The sequence below is a fragment of the Pseudorca crassidens genome, chromosome 16 (assembly GCF_039906515.1).
Source record: "Pseudorca crassidens isolate mPseCra1 chromosome 16, mPseCra1.hap1, whole genome shotgun sequence".
Classification (NCBI taxonomy): Eukaryota; Metazoa; Chordata; class Mammalia; order Artiodactyla; family Delphinidae; genus Pseudorca; species Pseudorca crassidens.
This window is the reverse complement of record NC_090311.1, coordinates 3,304,960-3,324,393: the sequence shown is the minus strand read 5'-3', so window position 1 is coordinate 3,324,393 and position 19,434 is coordinate 3,304,960. Positions and strand designations below refer to the sequence as shown.

At 50.6% G+C, this 19,434-nt stretch overlaps 1 protein-coding gene across 9 annotated transcripts in view; it reads left to right on the top strand.

The window, feature by feature from the left end:
- The window catches only part of MGMT (O-6-methylguanine-DNA methyltransferase), a 351,118-nt gene that overhangs the window by 45,057 nt on the left and 286,627 nt on the right, over positions 1 to 19,434 (top strand). For all 9 annotated transcript variants that reach the window (XR_010935690.1, XR_010935688.1, XR_010935691.1 and 6 more), the window contains exon 2: positions 15,175 to 15,311. Coding sequence is in view for 3 of the 9 variants with exons in the window: in XM_067709048.1 (XP_067565149.1) it covers positions 15,187 to 15,311 (125 nt within the window). In the remaining 6 variants the exon portion in view is untranslated. The remainder of the gene's footprint in view (positions 1 to 15,174; positions 15,312 to 19,434) is intronic.

Below are 19,434 nucleotides of genomic sequence, written 5' to 3'. Positions count from 1 at the left end.
CTGTAAGATAAAATACTGGTATTTTATTCTTGCATTTATTAGTATTTAATCAAATGGAAAGTGCACTTTTGGTCTGGAAATCTTGGCTTCAGCCACAGGATTAGACTGAATTATTGTTTGAAGAGTAAAAGGTATAGAATTATATGTTCAAGTTATCAAGCCACTGATAGGTTTTGGGCATAATGTAGCTAATTTAGAACATAAAATCTCTTGCCTTGGGTTAATGGTTCAGAAGCGGCGCACATGTCAGTGGCTGCTTGGCCTTGTGGTGGGGATGGCGTCTGTCCCTCCAGGAGCCTTGTGCCGTCAAGGCTGGCTCGTTCCCGGCCGCCGGAGCGTATCTGGAACACAAGGCTCTTCCATTTTGGGATACAAGTCATCAATCACACCGTGCTTCTCACCCAAGAATCGTTTACCGCAGAAACAGCGTGCAGCTGACTCTTTATTAGGGATAAAGGGGACCTAATCCTGTGGTCCTTAGTGGTGGCCAGGCTTAGCACTCCTGCAGACCAGTGGCTGGTCTTTCTAAGCCAGTACGTAAGAAATTCCAGAAGACTTTGGTAACCACATCTTGCTTGAGGTTGCGGTGTCAAAGACAAGCGGGTGAGCATGTGGGAATCAGCGTGGTCTTGTGATTTGTTCGTTAGCAGGTGGGAGAGAAGGATCCAGCACCACCAAACCTGGGACAGGCTGATAATCACTTACGTGCATTGAGGTCAGGAGGTGGCAAACTTTCCCTAAAACGGACTGGATGGTAAATAGTTCTGGCTTTGCAGGCTGTGTGGTCTCGTCACAACTACAGCTGACCCTTGAACAACATCGGGGTTAGGGGCCCCAAGCCCCCTTCCCCCTGCACCCAGTTGAAAATCTGGGTATAACTTACGGTCAGCCCTCCGTATTTGTGGTTCTGCGTCTGCGGATTCAACCACCTGAGGGTCGTGTAGTCCTATAGCATTTACTGTTGGAAAATAATCCGTGTATAAGTGGACTCTGATGGTTCAAACCTGTGTTTTTCAAGGGTCAGCTGTACTCACGAGAACTGCCGTCGACATTACAGGATGAGCCTGGCTACATTTTAGTGAAACTGTATTTATAGACTCTGAAATTTGAATTTCGTATCACATGTACGAAATTTGTATCACATTTCGTAACACATGTCATGAAGTGTTTTTCTTCGGACTTCTTCCAACCGTTTAAAAGTGCCCTGCATCCCACCAACCCCTGATCATTGTCAGGTGCTCAGGTACTCAAGCTCTTCACCCACAGGTGTCCCTACTCTTCACTCTCAGCACTTCTTACCCTTTAGCACCTTGCTGAATTTGCAGAATACACCCAGGGAAATACTGATGAAGCTGCGAGGGGAGGAACGGGTTGCATCTGGGCCAGTGGATCCTGGCAGCCCCCTTGCTTCGGGCAGGGACGTTTCTGTAGGTCTCCCCGAAAGCCACGGTTGATTCCCATTCCAGGTGCGGGGATGCCTTCCTGGCCATTTGCCGGAGCCCTCTCTGAGGATTTCAGTGGAGCCTGTTACGGAATCTGGATCTAACTGTATTCACTGTGTGTATGAACCCGTGCAAACAGGGAGTGGGGTACTGAACCTGGAGACAGCATTATAGTGAGTCCCCCTGGTAAGCTAATTATGTCACCGACACAGAAAGCACACGTCTTTAACGTAGCGTTCCATGCATCCACAGGTGGAAATCGTTATTAACCGGGACTTCTTTCTTGGGGCTTGACTGGGGCTTGACTGCAGACACGCCTTGCTACTTTGATCCTCCAGGGCTCTTCTGGGGTGCGGAGGATTCTGAATCACATCTTGCTGTCAGAGAGAGAAGTGTGAGAGCTTTTCACTTCGCCAGCGACCCTGCGCGTCCTGGAAGTGTGCTCTCCTCCAGCTCTGCGGCGACCGCGGCCAGGGGCCCGTCCCCTCCCGTCCTGCTCTGCAGCGGGCGTCTCTTGGCTTTGGCTGCCCTGCCAAATTGAAGAAGGCGTTTCTCTCAGATCTTCCCACCTGTTCTCCACGTTACTGATTCTCTAAGAAAGCTAAACTGTGCCCAGCTGTAGAGGTGGATAAAGGGTGAGGTGGTTTTCTGCCGTGACGTGCTGAAGCTGACGCTTCCCGAGACGCGGCAGTTTCAAGAACTGACGCTGCGTTGTGAGCACCAGCCTGCCGCCGTCTCCCGCGCCACGGCCGGCCGTCAGCGAGCAGCTCCGGACTGAGTCGGTGCCTCGAGTGCGGGAACGCTCGCAGGCTGTGAGGCGGTGCTGTGGGCAGGGTGGGCTCGGCACCCGCCCCATCTGATCCCCAGACAGGTATTTCGGTCAGTGATGGTCACACAGGCAGTTCTAACAGGGGGAGTTAAAAGTGAGGGGAAACGTGGCATGTTTCATCGTTTTTTCTTCACGGTAGATCATTCTCGGTCCTCACTGAAGTTCAGGATGCCAGGGGTGACACGGGGACGCTCTGAGATTGGGGGAGGCAGGGGTGTCAGCCTGCTGGCCGGGCCCTGCGGCGGCGGATGCGGACCCTGCGCCGCGGGGCCGGGCTCTGTGCGGGGGGCACGAGGCGCCCACGGGACTCTGGGTTCTCCGCGCCGTGGACTCGGCCGCTTTCCGCGCGCTGTCTGGAACCCCGAGGGGCGTCTAAGCGTAAAAGCGCCGGGGCGCGCCCTCGGGATTCAACCAGCAGACCCAGGCCCAGCGGTTGGCGCGCGGGGAGCTGCGCTGGGGCTTTCAGCCGCAGGTTCGGGGGCGTGTGCGCCTCCTGGGGCGGCCGCGGCCCGGTGTCGGCACACGCTGCCCTGGAGGCCAGTTCCCGTGGGGCCTCACCCCCCCGGGGGCTCTCTTTCTCCCCCAGACCGCCCAGCCGGGGGCGCCGCTCACACCTCAGGTGCCCGCAGGGGGTCGGGGGGCGCCTGGGGCCGTGGGAACGGGACCCCGGGCGCGGGAGGCCGCACAGGGTCAGCTGCGGCCGAGACCCCGGCGGTGCCGGAGCTCCGAGGCCTCAGGCCGCCTCCCTTCCCTCTTTGCGGGGACCCGGCGGCGCCGGCGGGGGTGCGAGCTGGCCAGACTCCATAGGACCGCGTTGGGCCCAGAGGCCCGGACAGCAGGCTGGGCCGGGACGAGGTGACCTGTGATGCGCGCGCTCCTCCGGAGGCAGGCGTGGCTGCAGCCCCAGCTGGCGCTTCATGTACACGCACCGCCCCCCCCCCACCGCCTCCCGTACTGGCTGGTCGCTGTGCTCAGGCCCCGGCGGTTTGATGTAGGAGGGGCTGTTCTGCCGAATTAAGGTTTCTTGGCTGCTTTTCCAAATCTTGCTGCGATGGCCGAGGATGCAGAGTTCTCATCCTGCTTCTGACTGTGGGCTCCTTGTTGGAGGTCTGGGCTGCATTCATTTCTGTAACCTGCTTCCTGTTATCGTTGGTGCATCTGGTCTTCTGGCTGGTGACACATTTGCTGTTAAAGAAGAGTTCTTCCGTCACAGAGTACTCAGACGTTCCCTGTGCATTTCCGGAAGAGGAGTAGGCGGTGTAAGCTGCGCAAACAGCGCCTGAGAGCGGGGCTTCTCCCGTCTTTCACCAGAGTTCCCCTCCACCAAAGGGCGGGGCGCAGAGCGGGCAGTGACTGGTGCTTCCGGGGCCTGGGAGCCCGGCAAGTGGGAAACCTATTAACAAACTTGTGCTTTTCCTGTTTCATGCTCATTTTGGTGTAAAACTTTTCTTCCTTGAAATTAATTAGCCGGGGCGGTGTACAGCGTTTCACCTGTGGTTTCAGGTGCGTGGGCGCCTCCGTGCACCCCGAGGACGCACACTCAAGGTCGGAGCTTGCTTTGACGCCGGTGTCTCGTTTCACGGAGAGTCTTTGTAGATTTGACTCTGGTCTGCAGCGCCGTGGTTAGTAGGGGAGCTTTTTTCTTCTTTTGAAGAAATAAGTGATAGTTACTAAGAAACTTCTAAGAGAACCTTTATGGGCCTTTCTGTAGAGTGTTCTGGCGTGTTCTGGTGTCATGCACCAGTTTTTGGCAAGATCCAGAGATATTTTATCTGTAAGCTGTTGGAATGGATATGGGAGCTCTAGTTACCACCTTGGTGTTGTACCTGGAAATATTTTTCAAAAATGCTTGAAGCTCCAAGAGATTTCTGGAGCATTTTGTTAAACTGTACACATGTAGGTTTGATGCACTTGTCTCTGTGTGGGATCTGTTTCCTTTACCCACACAGACATATACGGGTTTGTGTTCTGGCTGCTCCCTAATTCCTGTGTAGTTGCACAGATTCAAAACAGCCTTTGAGCTTCAGAATAGAAAAGCAGTTAAACCCTCCTGCATGGCTCATACCTTAGTTTGATAACATGAACAAAAATGAAAAGTTTGGAAAGGAAAAGTGAGTTTTAAGTATAGTTTTTAAATGGAGACAGTGCCTGTTTTTGTCTAGAAATGGTTGTTTTAAAGACCAGTGAAAGAATTTCCTTAGATGTCCCTCTAACATGGAAGCTCTGATGGGCAGGCATTTTCACGGCTGTTTTATAATGTGCTGCTCGGAGCGCGTTGTTTAGGTGACTGGTGAACGCTGAGCGCTGTAACAAGATGCACGTGCGGTGGCCGTTCTCCACCTTGGCCCTGACTCCCCTGCCCTTGTTGTGATGGGTATTCTTCAGGACCAGAGCGTCGTTAATCAGGAAGGTGCTCACAGATGCCATGTCCTGGAAGTCTGTGTGTAAGCTCAGAATGGGCAGAGCACAGTATTTATGGGATCCCGTAGAAGCAGTTTTTAACTTGGAAGTCTAGTTGTGACACTGTAACGCAGAATTTCTTCTCCCTTTGTGTGTGCATGTAGCTGGGTTCACCAAAATTTAGCAGCAAACGAGAATCATTTCCCTTCCATGTCAGGGCCGTAACAGAAGGCTTTGGAATGGTTCTTTTTTTAATTAGTAAACTTTATTTTTTAGAGCAGTTTTAGGTTCACAGCAGAGTTACACAGAGAGTTCCCATATACCTCCTGCCCCCCCCCACGTGTGCCCCTCCCCACTGCCAACGTCCCCTACCAGAAGGAGGTAAACCTTTGTTCGTTGTTTACATCAGGGTTCCCTCTTGATGGTGTACTGTCCGTGGGTTTTGACAAATGTATAATGTCGTGCCTCCACCACCGCCATATCCTACAGAATAGTTTTACTGCCCTGAAAATCCTCTGTGCTCTACTTACCCATCCCTCGCTCCCCCCAACCCTGGTAACCACTGATTTTTTTTTTTTTTTTTTTACTGTCTCCATATAATTGGAATCATAGAGTACATAGGCTTTTCAGATTGGCTTCTTTCTTTTAGTAAAATATGCATTTAAGTTTCTTCCGTGTCTTTTCGTGACTTGATACCTCAGTTCTTTTTAGCAATGAATTAATACTCCATTGTCTGGATGTGCCGCAGTTTATTTAGCTATTCACCTAGTGAAGGGCATGTTGATTGCTTCCACGTTTTAGCCATTGTGAATACAGCTCCCGTAAACGTCATTTGCAGGTTTTCGTGTAGACGTGAAGTGATGTTTTTGCACAACTTCTGGATCCATTCTAAGTTTGATATACCAGATGGCAGTGCCTGTATTTTGTTTGGCAAAATCATTTCAACCAGTTGAACCCTTCTTGGTTGTTAGGGCATAATAAACTGAGGCATACTTACAGCTGCCCTTTGTTGAATGTGACCTGGTGAAATTCCGCTGGGGAGGCCCTGGCCTAGTGGCAGTGGGAGCCGGGTCTCGGCCGCTGGCCTTGCTTCTCCCCATCATTTTCCTTCTTGACTTGTACACCTGCCGGGGGTCAATCCCATCCACTTTCTTCTCCCCCCTCTCTTTGCCAGGTTTATTAAGAGGTGATGGGTGTGAAGTATTTTGTCTTCTAGGGGTTTGACACACGTTTTTCTCCTAATGAGGATAATCCCTCGCACCTGATCCTTATTAGATGGGCTGATGTTGAGGAATGAAGACAAAGGTGCTTCTCTGATGCTTTTTTCTTATTCTCTGATGCTTTTTTCTTACTCTCTGTTCAGCAGGGTGATTGTAAAACTAGTTTTCATTTCACGATGACTTTGTTGATGTCAGGAGGAGCCGCAGATAGGTTGCACCCCTTCCCTTGATCAGTGCTCGTGATGCCAGCGAGCTTGCACTTCACACACGCAGCTGATGGCAACATGGAGATGCCCGAGATGGGGCTGCCGTGGGGGAGGCCTGAGCTCAGCTGTGGGCCACATGCCGTTGACCTTGGGGAGATGACAATAGCAAACATCTGGGCACCTTGTTTGTACACTGCTTGTAAGAAAGCAGACGATTTCTTTTTTTAGCCCCTTTCTGGTCATTTTTCATTGCCTAAGATACCGATACTAGAGATGGGTAAAAGTGCAAAGGAGCAGGACTGTGAAGACGATTCTGGAAGGACAGGTTTTAGACAGGCGTGGCCGGCCTGGAAAACTACAGGCTAAGGAGAAAGAAGACGGTTTGTTTCTGGGTTTCTTGCTTTTGGTATAGTGGGAACTCGGCCCCTGGCGCCAACCGCTTAATTCAGAACATTAAACACCATTCATGTTAAAAGAGAGATGAAACGGAATTCACTTCACTTTTGCAGAGGTCTCCAAATAGCCGTGAAAAATCGATTCTTTTTCCTGCCACCAATTAATGTCGGCTTGCCGCTTTGCGGCTTTAGGTAGCTGCCACAGTGATGATGCAGGGAGCTGGGCCTGCCAGGCCGCCGGGCTGGGGGGGCACAGGGTGTGTGCCACATGAGAGCGGGAAATGGGGAGCCTGGCTGTTTAATCTGTGTCCTAAATGCGGCCGTGGTGCTGTCCCCCAGAAAGCCGTGGGCCCGGTTGTCCCTGCAGCTCGGGGACTCAGCTAAGAACGTGGTTTCGCACCATGTAAGCTTGCTCCCTGCTGCTCGCGGGAAGCAGTCAAAGAGCTGGCTTGTTGCAGCCTCCGCAGGACCCTGTGGGCTAGTTCTAAACTCCCAAACATGTGGGTTTGGCACATTGGAAACTGGTTTGTTGGGCTTTTGACGGTTGGCTTCCTCCCGGTCCTCCGACGGGGCTCCCGAGGCCTCTGCCGCAGGGTGGTCCCGTGGCCTCCAGTTGGCCGCTTCAGGATTGCTGGTTCCAGGACAGCCCCTATTTTATGCAACTGTAAACGTGGTGCTTAGGAGTAATGGATGGTTGGCTTGTAAAACTTTTCCCTCCTCTTTCTGGCTTGGAAACCAGCACGGCATGCTATTAGCTGGAGCAGATTCTGTTATTGAGCCCCAGAACCTGTGCAGACATCATAACCCTGTCTTCATGGGTGTGGTTACAGCGTCCCAGACCCAGCATCCCCTTCTCTGCCCGTGATGTTCTTGGGGTCGTTGGTGCTACCATTTGCCCTCCTGCCCCTACAGTGGCACTCACCGCTCCAGCAGCTGCCACAGCGGGCTCCTCTCAGACGTGGGTCCTCTCCCTCCTGTGGCTGCTGCCTCCTTCAGTTCACAGACACCCTGTGCTCCCTCTAGCACCAGGACCTTAGCATGTGCAGACCTGCCTGCCAGGGGCACTCCTCTCCTTCACCCTGCCCCCAGAAAACTCCAACTTGCCTTTTTGTGTAGGCACCTCTTCCAGGAAGCCTCAGGTCATCAAACCCCAGCTGTGGGCTCTCGTTAATCCTGGAGTTCTCCTGCTGAGTCATCACATCAGGTGTAATTGATTCGGATGATTAGCTCATTTATTCAACAGGTATTTACTGAGCACCTATGATGCATTCTGAGTGCTAGCATATAGCAAAAATCAGGACAACCTCAAGTTGAAGAAAACAGGAAATCCTCAGAACACTGGCTTGAAACAAGCAGGACTTTCTTTTTCTTGCACAAGTAGAAGTCTAGCAACAGACAGCACTGGTGTGGTAGTGGCTCACGGTGTCAGCGCCAGGGGCTCTCTAGTCTCTTGCTTTTGCCTCGTGTTCACCAGATGACTGCCACAGCTCCAGGCATCACATCTGCAGTGTCAGGGAAGGAGGAAAGGGGAGGAGATGGTGCCAGCCACAGAAGAATTTTTCTTTTTTTTTTTAATCAAAACAAGACCTCTCGGCAGACTTCTTCTTACTCATTGGCCAGAGCTGTCACGTAACATTTGCTACTGTATTGGAGCTTACTTTCTAGTGAAGGTGACGCATGGCAAATAAAAGAAATCTAGTGTGATCTCATGTGCCATAAGTGCTGTAAAGGAAAGAACAGGAAAGAACGGATAGAGGAGACGGACTGCTTTAGGAAGATTTCTCTGAGACGGTGATGTTTGAGCAGGGTTGTGAGTTAAGTGACAGAGGCCACTGTGCCAGAACGTGAAGGGGAGGCATTTCAAGAAGAGTGAGTGGCAGGTGCAAAGGCCTTGAGGCAAGAGCAACATCTGTGTGTTTGAGGAGCTGTAAAAGTAGGGTGAATCGGGGGTCCTGGTCAGAGACCAGGTCAGGCAGGAAGGGAGGGCCCCAGGTTGTTGGGGGGCTGCAAGGACTTGTGATGGATGGGAGAGAAGGAGACGCGATTTCTTTCGTGTGTCGTTTTACTCCACCCTTTCTTTTTTTAAAAGTCAAAAAAATTCCAGACCTCCGAGTTTTTATTTTATGCAGAAGAGTATCAACAGCCCTTTGTTTTGCACGTGTGAACTTGAGACAGTGCTAAATGTAGAACATTTGCTATCATCACCTGTGTTTTATATTATACTGAATTTTAATACAGTTTTTTATCCTTGTGAAAGGGATTCAGGTTTACTGTGGAAAACTTAGAAAATGCAGGTAGAAAGATGCAGGTAAATATTTCAAATCATTCTGCCATATCTCTATTGAGTTTCTAAGACAAACTTCTACTTTGGAACAATTTTGGACCTATAGAAAAGTTGCAAAGATTGCTCAGTGTGATTTGCTTTTTGTGGGTGATTTTCCTCCCCCAGTAGACCACGGTTGTCTCGTTACAGTTTCAGGCACCTGAGCCTGGTGGCTCATGCGTAAGGGGCACCCGGGTATTTATTAAACATTTATTTATTATTATTTATTTATGGCTCATTATTTAGTCTCCCTTCTGCCTCACACTGGTTGAGCTCATCCTTATGCCTCGGTGGACCGTTTCCACGGTCTCCTTCACGACTCCCACCCTCTGTTCCCACCTATTCGTTACACAGCTGCCAGAGGGAGCCTTTGAAAAGGCAAACCTGGTGGATTTCCCCCTTGTTTGAAGCCCTGGGGCTTCTCAGGGACAAAGCCAGACACGAAACTGACCCCGTGGAGGCTGTGCGTCTCCCCCACGCTTCTTTCTGCGGCCCCTGGGCCTCGTCCCCTGCCTCCCAGGCTCTGCTGCTGGCTGTCTGCCTCAGCCTGCCTCCCACGTGCGTCTTCTCTTCTGGCCCCTTGTTATAAGTCAGCTCTCTGGGTAGATGTCGTTTTCTCCAGACATTTTTAGCTGCTCTCCTGCAGCGTGTGGCCCTGCTCCCCTGTGGCAGCCCCCCTCCCTGCCCAGCAGCAGTGCCCTGGTGAGTCCTGTGAGGCTGTCGGGAGCCTGCTTGGCCCTGGACTTGGGGCTGGGGCCGTGGATGTTGTAGAGTCCACAGTGAGCAGGTGTCTCTACTGGGCCTCGTTGCCTTCGTGGTCCACTTGGGGCTCCCAGTCATGGCCTTCTCTGGGCTGGTGTAAGTTGATGAAACTCCTGGGGAGAGTTCATCTTTGGAGCCTGGTGGTCGGTTGGCTTCTGGAGTGGAGCGTGGGGATGTCGCTGTGGGAGGGTGTCAGGCGGGTCTGTCACACTCCTAGGGCTCAGGATTCCACCAGCATCTTTGTGCAGCCATCGTGCACGGCAGCCCCGTGTGTGTTTGGAATCGCTGCTTTCCAGACGGTACCTCCCACCAGCCTGTGCTGAGACGCTCTCCCTCCCTGATGCACTCACCTGCTGTGGAAGCCTCGCTCTTCTTGCTGCCCCGTTTCAGCCCCCGTGGGTCCCTCCTGGTGTCTGTGACACCCCCGTCTTGTCTGCAGGCATCCCCCCACCTCCTCGCCAGCCCTGCCAGCTCTGCGGGACCTGCAGCACACCTGCTGTTTCAGCCTGGGCTTCTCGTCAACATACACACCACGCCAAATGGCCCAGCGCTTCTGTCCTGGGGGCACATTATCCATAACATCGTAGGATGCAGTATTCCGCTGATTTTTACCTTTGCTCGTGGAAGGACTCTGTGCTGAATGCCCTGGCTGTCGACAGGAAAGAAAGTCGTGCACAGGTTTCTGTGGAGTCTCAAACGCCATTTCTGGCTGGGTTGGTATAAAATTATGTGAAAATTGCAGCTTTTCTTTTTCTGGCAAAGTAGCCGTTGGTGGGTTATGGTGCATTATGTTTGACTAGCAGTGGTTCTGCTAATGGGCTTAAAAACCCAGAGGCGCTGGTGAAAGTACAGCTCAGCCAGGCCGAGTCCAGGAGGAGCTGGGCCGCGAGTACCAGGCCCGAGTCTTAGGGGAGGTGGTTCCGGGGAATCTTCACCTTCAGGAAAATGGAAGTGGGTTTGATTTCCATTCTGTTTAACCGATGAGGAAGTCTAAAGCGCTCACCTCCTCAGACTTCACATGACTAAACGACTAGCTGGGTGGATTGGCTAGAAGTGGCACGTGCCCCTTGTTCAGAACGCAGCTTTTGAGCTTGAGTTATTCCTGTTAAGGGCTGATGGCTCTTTGTTGGTTCCTGGCGTGGTTTGTGATTGACTCACCATGTTCTGTGGAGGCCAGCGGAGCTGCTGCTCAGTACGAGGGGGCAGCCTGCACTTGGGGCATGAGTTTAGACCGGTGGTCCAGGGCCAGTGCCGTGTTGCCGGGCGGTGCCTGCTGGTGCTGGGCACCGGGGGCAGCACGGCGGCTTCAGGCCGAGCTTCAGTGTCCTCTTGGTCCCACGCAGAGATGCAGGAGCTGGAGTGTGAGGTTGTTCCTTGGTCCGGAGGCAGCCCTTCCAGCTATGCCGGGGTCGGCTGGCTGCCCTTCTCCTGCAGTCTAGGCCAGTGGCCTCCGAAGTTCGGCCAATCCAGGCTGTGCTCAGAGCCCGGCTCCTGGGACGGCTTGGTGGCGTGCAAGGCCCTTCTCCTGGAGAAGCGAGGGGCCTGAGCTCTCCGGAGACCTGCTCGTCCTCCCATGTGGCAGAAATCCTCGTGCCCCTGCACCCCCGGTCACCTTCATTGCCCTACCCCTGACCTGCCCTGCGCACCCGATGTGTCTCCCCAGCCTTTCCTCAGAGTAAGGGTGAGAGCTGGGTGTGTGCTGAGTAGGAGAGGTCCTTTCGAAGCTGCAGGAGCGCCCAGCCGCCCCGTTCACCGTTTTTCCTGTCTTCTCCAGCTGGGCCCCTCAGAACAGCCCAGGGAGACTGGTAGACTCAGGTTACTATTAGTTACTATTAGTTACTATTATTGATGAGAAAATTGAGGCCTGGGAAGAGGAGTGGACATCTAACATTCACCCTTCTCCTGGTCGGCTGTGTGCCGGTCTCATTTCTGCAGCGATGCCGGGCTGTGTGCTTGAGCGGGGCTGGCATGGACACAGCCCTCCTGGGGGCTGTCCCTTTTCCCGGCCACTCGGCACAGGTACACCCTGGCCTGGCGCCCACGCGAGCTCTAGGCACCTCCTTGGGCCTGAGTCCAAGGACAAGTGACAGGGAGCCCGGGCGGCAGGCAATTGACGGTGGCTGCAACATCCTGTTTCCCGGGGCGCCGGTGGCCCCGGCGCCTGCTGCGTGCCTGCAGTCCCTCGTTGTTCCCACAGGTGTATCCTGAGGCTTGGTGTTGGCTGTGGTTGGACTGTGGCCAGTCTTGGTTCCTACCGTTTTCTGAGCCTGCTTCTCCAGCCTTCCCAGAAGTTCTGTGAGTTATGGAACGTCTTTCAGTAAATTGCTTTTGTGCTTAAATTAGCATCAGTCTCGGAGGCTCGCCAGCACGAGTCCTGCCTGCCATGGGCTCGTGACTTGTCAGGCTCCGGATCTGAGGCCTGAGCCAGGGCCCTGAGCCTGGATCTGCTGAGAAACAGCCTTCCTCTTGATGGAGGCCTGCTCGTTCAGCTTCTGAACAGGGACTCAGGTAGGAGGCACGGGTCGGTGAACACGTTTGCTAGTGCTCGGTAAAGAAACGAAGCTGACTTCTATTGCAAGACTGCTCGGAGCTCTTAACCCGCTAAGGTGCAGGGTGTCACTCAGAAGGGGAGAGCGCGTCCAGGCTTCTCATCGTGCCAGCAGAACGCTTTCTCCGAACACACTTTGTGCTCAGAGAAATGCTCTGCTGGCCCCTTGACCCAGATGGTGGACATGCTGATGATCCGGCTCAACACACGTATGATAAACCCCTTACATGTATAATGCATTTGCCATCCGTGGGGCCCTGACTCGTGGTAGCATGGTCACCTGCCAGCAGCTCGGGGTGATGGAAAATGTCCACAGATGTGAGCGGGTGCGGGTCAGGGTTGATTCTGGCTTCAGGAGACAGGGGGACGCACCCAGGGGGTTGGGAGAAGGGGTGGCAGTTGGCTTTTGAAGAATGTTTAGGATTTTGAAGTTGTTGGATAAGAATTCAGGGAGGAGAGCAGTGCACTCTGGGTGACAAGGTCAAAGGCCAAGGATATTGGGTTAGAATGTCAGTTGCGGCAGGGATAATGGTAATCCTGGGTCCTTCGGGGTTGTCAGATCTTTACACACATTCCCGCTAACCCTTGTGCCAGCCCTATGATTTAGGTATCGTTTGTCCTACAGATAAAAGCACTTGTGTCTCAGAGAGTTTAGGTGACTTTCTCAAGGTGATGGGTCGTGGGTAGGAGGCCATGATCTCCCTCGGCCTGGTCTGATCCCTGTTTCCGCATGACAGAGTGGAGGGGGTGGGAAGACTCTTTTGGTTTTTATCCCTCAGGCAGTGGGGAGCCATGGTAGGAATATGAGGTGTCAGCATCTCCGATGCCGGGCAAACATCTGAGAAGGTTTCCCAGCAAAATCCTGTGTCCACTCACTGGGAACTGGAGAGCTATTCGATTCAGACCCCTGTCACTGTGCACAGAAAGGGGGATGTTGAACAGGGCAGCTCTGGAGCCCAGGGGTTAGGATGGAATCTTGGGAGTGATGCTTGCACACCATGGGGTTTGGGGAATGGTGCTTGACCTCTTCAAGGCATAGACCTGTGTGTGCCTCTGTCCTGGGGCTGTTGGGAGGTAGAGCAGGGAGTCAGCGTGTGCTGTTAGGAGCAGGTGGAAGGCACGCGGAAGGGAGGAGAACCTGCGGGGTCAGGGCGATGGGGGCGTGTTGCGGATTCACTGTAAAGCAGTCACCAGGCCAAGTGGGGCAGACGGGACAGTCAGGGAGAGGCCAGTCCCCGGCGTCCAGGCCTGGATACTGGAACCCTCGCTGCACGTGAGGGGCGCCCACGGACTTAGGGCCGCTGGAGCGTGAAGGCAGCCGCCAGCCTGCAAACAATGAGCACGGCTGCATCCCAGGAATACTTCCCTTGCAAAAGCAGGCGCTGGGCCAGGTTTGGCGGCGGGCTGCGGTTCGCTGAGCTGCTGTAGCGCCGTCGTGTCGTCAGTAGTGATGTGGTGTTCTAGGTGAGGGTGGCTGGAGCGGGAAGACCCCGGGTGTAAAGAGGGGGCCCGAGGGCGCCCTTCCTCGGGGAGGTGGGGGTTGGTGAGCGAGTCCGGGAGGATGGGCGCAAATGAATGAGAAGAGCTGAAAATGGTAGAGCCGGCGTGTAGTGCGGTGCGGGGGTGTGCGGGGTCCCAGGAGCAACGTCCAGTGGGGCTCGGGGCGGGGCTGGGTGGTAGCCCGCTCACCGACACGCTGCACAGGGGCAGAGCCCACGCGCGGTTACGTTTTCGGACAAGTTCAAGTGAAGCGTTTCCAGGACACAGAGGTCAGGAGAGCCGGGCGGCAGCCCGACTTCCAGTCCGGAGCTCGCAGGGAGGCCTTGCGGGGCTCCGGTTCCGGGCCGGCTGTGGCTGAGCGCGGAACCCTGGGAAGCACTGGCCCGTGAGGTGGCCCGAGGGAGGTGTGCGGGAAGCAGGGCAGGCAGGAGTCGCCGGGGAGACGAGGCGGCCTGGGTGGGCTTCCCCACGGCCCTCTCTTCCGGCCTCCCCTCGAGGCCGAGGGATTTTTACAAGATGCCAGCCTGCCTAAACCTTGGTACAGGCTTTTCGCTGCTCTTAGTACATCTGTTCTTTCTTTTAAACTTCCACTGGGTTGACCAAAATTAGCATCTCTCAGAATTGTTCGCGTGGAGGGTACCTGATAGGATAGCTTTTGTACTCTGGCTTGAACACAAGCAAAGTCCGTGCGCTTCTGTGAGAGCGGGATTCCGACGCGCGGGCCCTCCGCGGCCGCTGCCGGGTCGGATCTCGCTCCGTTTCTGTAATTCATTTAATAATGCTTTAGTTTTAAACGTACTTTATTCAAAATATCCCATCCTTTGTCTTCAGTTTTTACTGAAAGTGTTGTTGGTAATTGTTTTATTTTAAATAGCTTTAGGTACTTTTTAAAAGGCACTCTTATTTCATCTTTGACTGCGTTGGTTAAAGATAAATGAGAAGAATAGGGAGATGGTAATTTAAAAAAAAATTTTTTTTTAATTATCTTTGACTGCATTGGGCCTTCGTTGCTGCGTGCGGGCTTTCTCTAGTTGCGGCGAGCGGGGGCTACTCTAAGTTGCGGTGCGCGGGCTTCTCATTGCGGTGGCTTCTCTTGTTGCAGAGCACGGGCTCTAAGCGCACGGGCTTCAGTAGTTGCAGCACGCGGGCTCAGTAGTTGTGGCCCCCGGGCTCTAGAGTGCAGGCTCAGTAGTTGTGGTGCACGGGCTTAGTTGCTCTGCGGGCATGTGGGATCTTCCTGGATCAGGGCTTGAACCTGTGTCCCCTGAAGTGGCAGGCAGATTCTCAACCACTGAGCCACCAGGAGATCGTAATTTAAGGAGATGAGAGGAGAGTGAATTGTTGGTTGGCTGCTCTGGGTAATTATGGTAATCTTCTGTCTTCAAAGTGACTATGTTATAAAAATGACACATTATATGGTTAAATTCCAAAAATGGGGAAAAAACTTTGGAAGATGTTTTATGTCTTAAATAACTGGGGCTTCTGTTGTGCTTTAGAAGTGACCAAACTCTTTCACGTGTGCGTAACTTTAAAAATTGTTTCTCTTTAGGTACTTGCGAGAATGAACAAGACCTGTGAAATGAAATACAGAACGATGGACAGCCCTCTGGGGAAGATCGAGATCTCTGGCTGCGAGCAGGGTCTGCACGGGATAAATCTGCACGGCCGGAAGATCCCAGACACTGAGTGAGTGAGAGTCCTGTGTGACACCCACTGCTTGCTTTGTTCAAAGCAACAGGGAGAATACGATCATTGCTTGTTCTCCATTGATCACAGGGTAACACGTAGCCACACGCTACCAATCACAAAAGCTAGCATCTCTCTAAAAATGGTAGGGCCATGATCGTTCGTTTTCAGCATCTGTGCTTACTGCCCAGGAACCCTCCACCTCTGATTAACCACAGGGACATAAGCTGTAATTAGGAGCCCCAAGACGTATTAATGTATACGTTTATAGAGGTGTTGGTGGACTGTATTGAGCGCTTTGATTCTTAAGCAAGTGGGATGTGGGAATCTCTTTGGGCGTTTGGTGACAGGGAGCTGCTGCTTCCTTAATCCGGATTTTTAAATCCAGGACCAACGTTCACTGTTCATCAGTCTGCCAGGTGATGAACTTCTATGGGACTTCTGTTAATGGAATTTTTTATTAATGGACTTTTATTCCAAAGTCCTGGAATTGCTTCATCAGTAGCTCTACTGGGCCTCTTGGAGATGGTGTCCGGCTGTTGGTGTGTGTGCGCAGCAGAGGAGAAAGGGTGTGAAATCCCCTTGTTAGCATGAAGTTAGGGTATTGCCATTTCTCACGGAACACGTTTCTCTGAACGATCTCCACTATTTATTTTCTCTAATTATAAAACCATTAAAAATTCAAAGCACTCCTTAATGTTTTGTTCTGAAACGTAACATTCAGTTTCCTCCATTCATTGATTGTGAGTAGCAGTTGTATTTTAAAATTGCAGTTCTTGTTATTTCTGACAGAAGAGGGGAAAAACCACCCACTCCTTTGCTCAGCGTTTGTCTTAACGGGCTAATAAACACAGCGCCAAGGATGTTAGAAAAAGAAAATACGTAAGAAACATAAAAATTGATTTTAATGGACCGCTGTCAGAGATGGCTATAATGAGCACAAGGGCGGTAATAAATACCAGTTTTCGCCTCCTCGGTCGAGATTTTTCCTGTAGAGCTGCACGTTACAATCAATAGTCTTTTTTAAGACCAAAAAATAAGCAAACCTTTGAATTATATGAATACAGTCTTCTTGATTTCTATGAGAACCATCTGGCTGTAGTGTTCAGAAAATCACAGGCACCAAATAATTTGTAGGGAAAATGTCATTTTGTCTTTTAGCGTGTTCAGTTGCACAGTAAATCACAGAAATTATGTGTTGAATTCTTTTTTTTTGTTTTTTTTGTTTTTTTAAAAAAAGAGCAAGTGAATTTGGAGAAGAAAAAGTAGGAGGAAAAACCCCTCTTGAAGTGCTTTAAATGTCCATTAGGAATTGCGAGAACAGAGTGAAGATGAGGCTTAGCTTTGCTTCTACTCTCTGTACTTTCTGAATCAAGTTAGGATTAGGTTCATCTGTGGAAAACAAGCTCCTCCAAGTAACAGCTTAATCAGATGCAGCCGGTTTCTCTGGAGGAGAAGCCCTGGCGGAGGAGCAGTGACGCTGGGTCTGCTGGCGGGATGGTCACTGGAGTCTGGCACCCTGAGCTTTCCTCTCGGCATCTGCAGGCCAGACTCTGGGGTGCGAGCTGCCACACCCCTTCACGAGCAGCAGAGAGAGGAGAGAGAAAGGAGGGGATGCCCTCTGTTTCCAGAAGCAGCATCCGTGTCTTCCCTCACCTTGCTGGGCACGCCGCGCGGGAAGCACGGAGCTTGGCGTGTGCGAGCTGAAGTCGGCGGTTCTGTGCGGAGCGGATTTGGCGGGGGGCGGAGGGCAACCAGCAGTCTGTTGTATATGGTTAATTTGGGGAGGGATATTTCAGAGGTAGAGAACGGCATAAAAATGATCTGTGTGAATACTCAAGAGTTAACAGTTTCTTTCATTTAAAAAAACCGAGGTGAAAATCGCATAATAAAATTCGTAGATTTTAACTGTAAAGACCAGTGAGTTTTCACAGATGTGTACGACCACACGACCACCAGCCCAAACCAAGATATAAAACACTCTAGAAAGTTCCCTCGTGCTCCCTTTCAGTCACCCCCTCCCCGTTGGCATCCACTGTTCTGATCTCTGTCATGTTGGGTTAGTTTTGCTTGTTCTTGAGCTTGTTCTAGGTGGAGCCATACAACACGTACTTCTTTTCGTATTTAGTTCAGCGGTGTTTTCAAGGTTCACCCGTGTTGCTCCGTGTGTCAGTAAGTAGTTCATTCTTTTTTATCGAGTAGTAGTTTGTTTTAGGAATATACCACAGTTTGTTTATTCATTCTCCTGTTGATGGACATTTGAGTTGTCCAGGTTTGCGGTACTATGAACAAAACTGCTGTGAATATTCTTGTTCAGGTCTCTTTATGGACGTACGTTTTCTTTTCTCTTGAGTGAATTCCTAGGTGTGGAATTGCATGGCTGGATTGCATGTCAAATGGATGTTTAACCTCGTAAGAAATTGCCAACACGTTCCCCAAAGTTTACCATTTTACATTTCCACCAGGAACGTATGGGAGTTTCTGTTGTTCTGCCTTCTCACCGCACTTGGTGGTGGTAGTTTTTAAAGTTACAGCCGCTCTGGTGGGTATGAGGTATTATCTCTCTCACTGTGGTGGTGACCTGCCCTTTCCTGATGACTTACTTTGAACACCGTTTTCAGTAAGCTTTCATTGTGAGGCAAGTCTCTTGCCCATTTTTAGTTGGTGTTTTCTTGGTTTTTGTTGTCAGTTGGTAGTTCTGGTTATAATTTGGTGATCAGATATATGTGTTGATCGTTTTCTCACACTTGGGGACTTGTGTTTTTATTTTTCTAATAATGTCTTTTAATGAATAGAAGTTTTTAATTTTGAGGAAGACCAACTTTTTTTTTTCCTTTCTGTTCGGCCTATTTTGTGTGTTTAAGAAATATTTGCCTACTCTAATTTCACAAATAGATTCTCTTATAAATCCTTTGAAAAACATTATAATTTTAGCTTTTTATGTTTAGATCTGTGTTCCATCACCTTGAATTACCTTGTTGTGAGGTACTCAGTTTTCTCCGCAGATATTTAGTTGTTTCAGTATCATTTGTTGTGGGGGGGAAACAATTCCTTTCTCCATGGCATCGCCTCAGTGTTCTTGCCAAAAAATCAGTCACATGGCCATACGTGTGTGGGTTATGTATGTCTGGACACTGTTGTGTTCAGCTGATCTTTTCATCTGTTCTGTGCCAGTGCTACACTGACTTGATGATGTAGCTTGGTGATAAGTCTTGAATTAATGTGAGTCTTCCAGCTCTCCACCCCCCACCACCCATTTTTTGTTGTTGTTGTTGTTGTTTTTTTGGAAGATTGTCTTGGTTTCTAGGTCTCAGTTTTCCATATTACTTTTAGAATCGAGGTGTCAGTTTCTCCAAAAATGCCTGTGGGGATTTTGATTGGAGTTCCTTGAATCTGTGTGTCAATTTTGGGAGGGTTGACATCTTAAATTGAATTTTCCAGTTCATGACTGTGGTTTAGCTCAGCATTTGTTTAGTTTCTATTTAATTTTTCTCAGTAGTGTTTTGTAGTTTCCACTTTAAAGATCTTGGTGCGTCTTTTGTAAAGTTGATTTCTAAATACTTTGTTTTTGATGGTATTGTGAATCAGCTTAATTTTTTTTTCTTTTTAACTTTTAAACTACTGCTGCTGGTACATAACACTTGATTTTTGTATGTTGATTTTATTCTGCCGTCTTACTAAATTCACTTCTTAGTTCCAGGAATTCTTTTGCAGTTTCCTTAGGATTTTTTCTGTAGAAAATCATGATGTCTGTGAGTAAACACACTTTGCTTCTTTGTTTATGATCTTTTTGCCTTTTATTTTTTTTCTTCTGTTGCACTGGCTAGAACCTCCAATATGACGTTGAATAAAAGTCATGACAGTGGACCTCCTTCCCGTGTTCCAGTCGTAGGGGGAAGCTTCAAGTGTATCAGGGTGACTGCTGGCCTTGTTGGCTTTAATAGGCGTCCTTTCTCACACTGACAATGCTTCCTCAATCTGTTGTATTTTGTTAAATGGTTTTTCTGCATGTATCAACATGATCCTGTTTTTCTCTTTTATTCTTTAAATGTGAAGCAAGCTAATTTTTGGATTTTAAACCAATCTTGAAATGCCGCTATACTACATCATTTAATTCATGGTA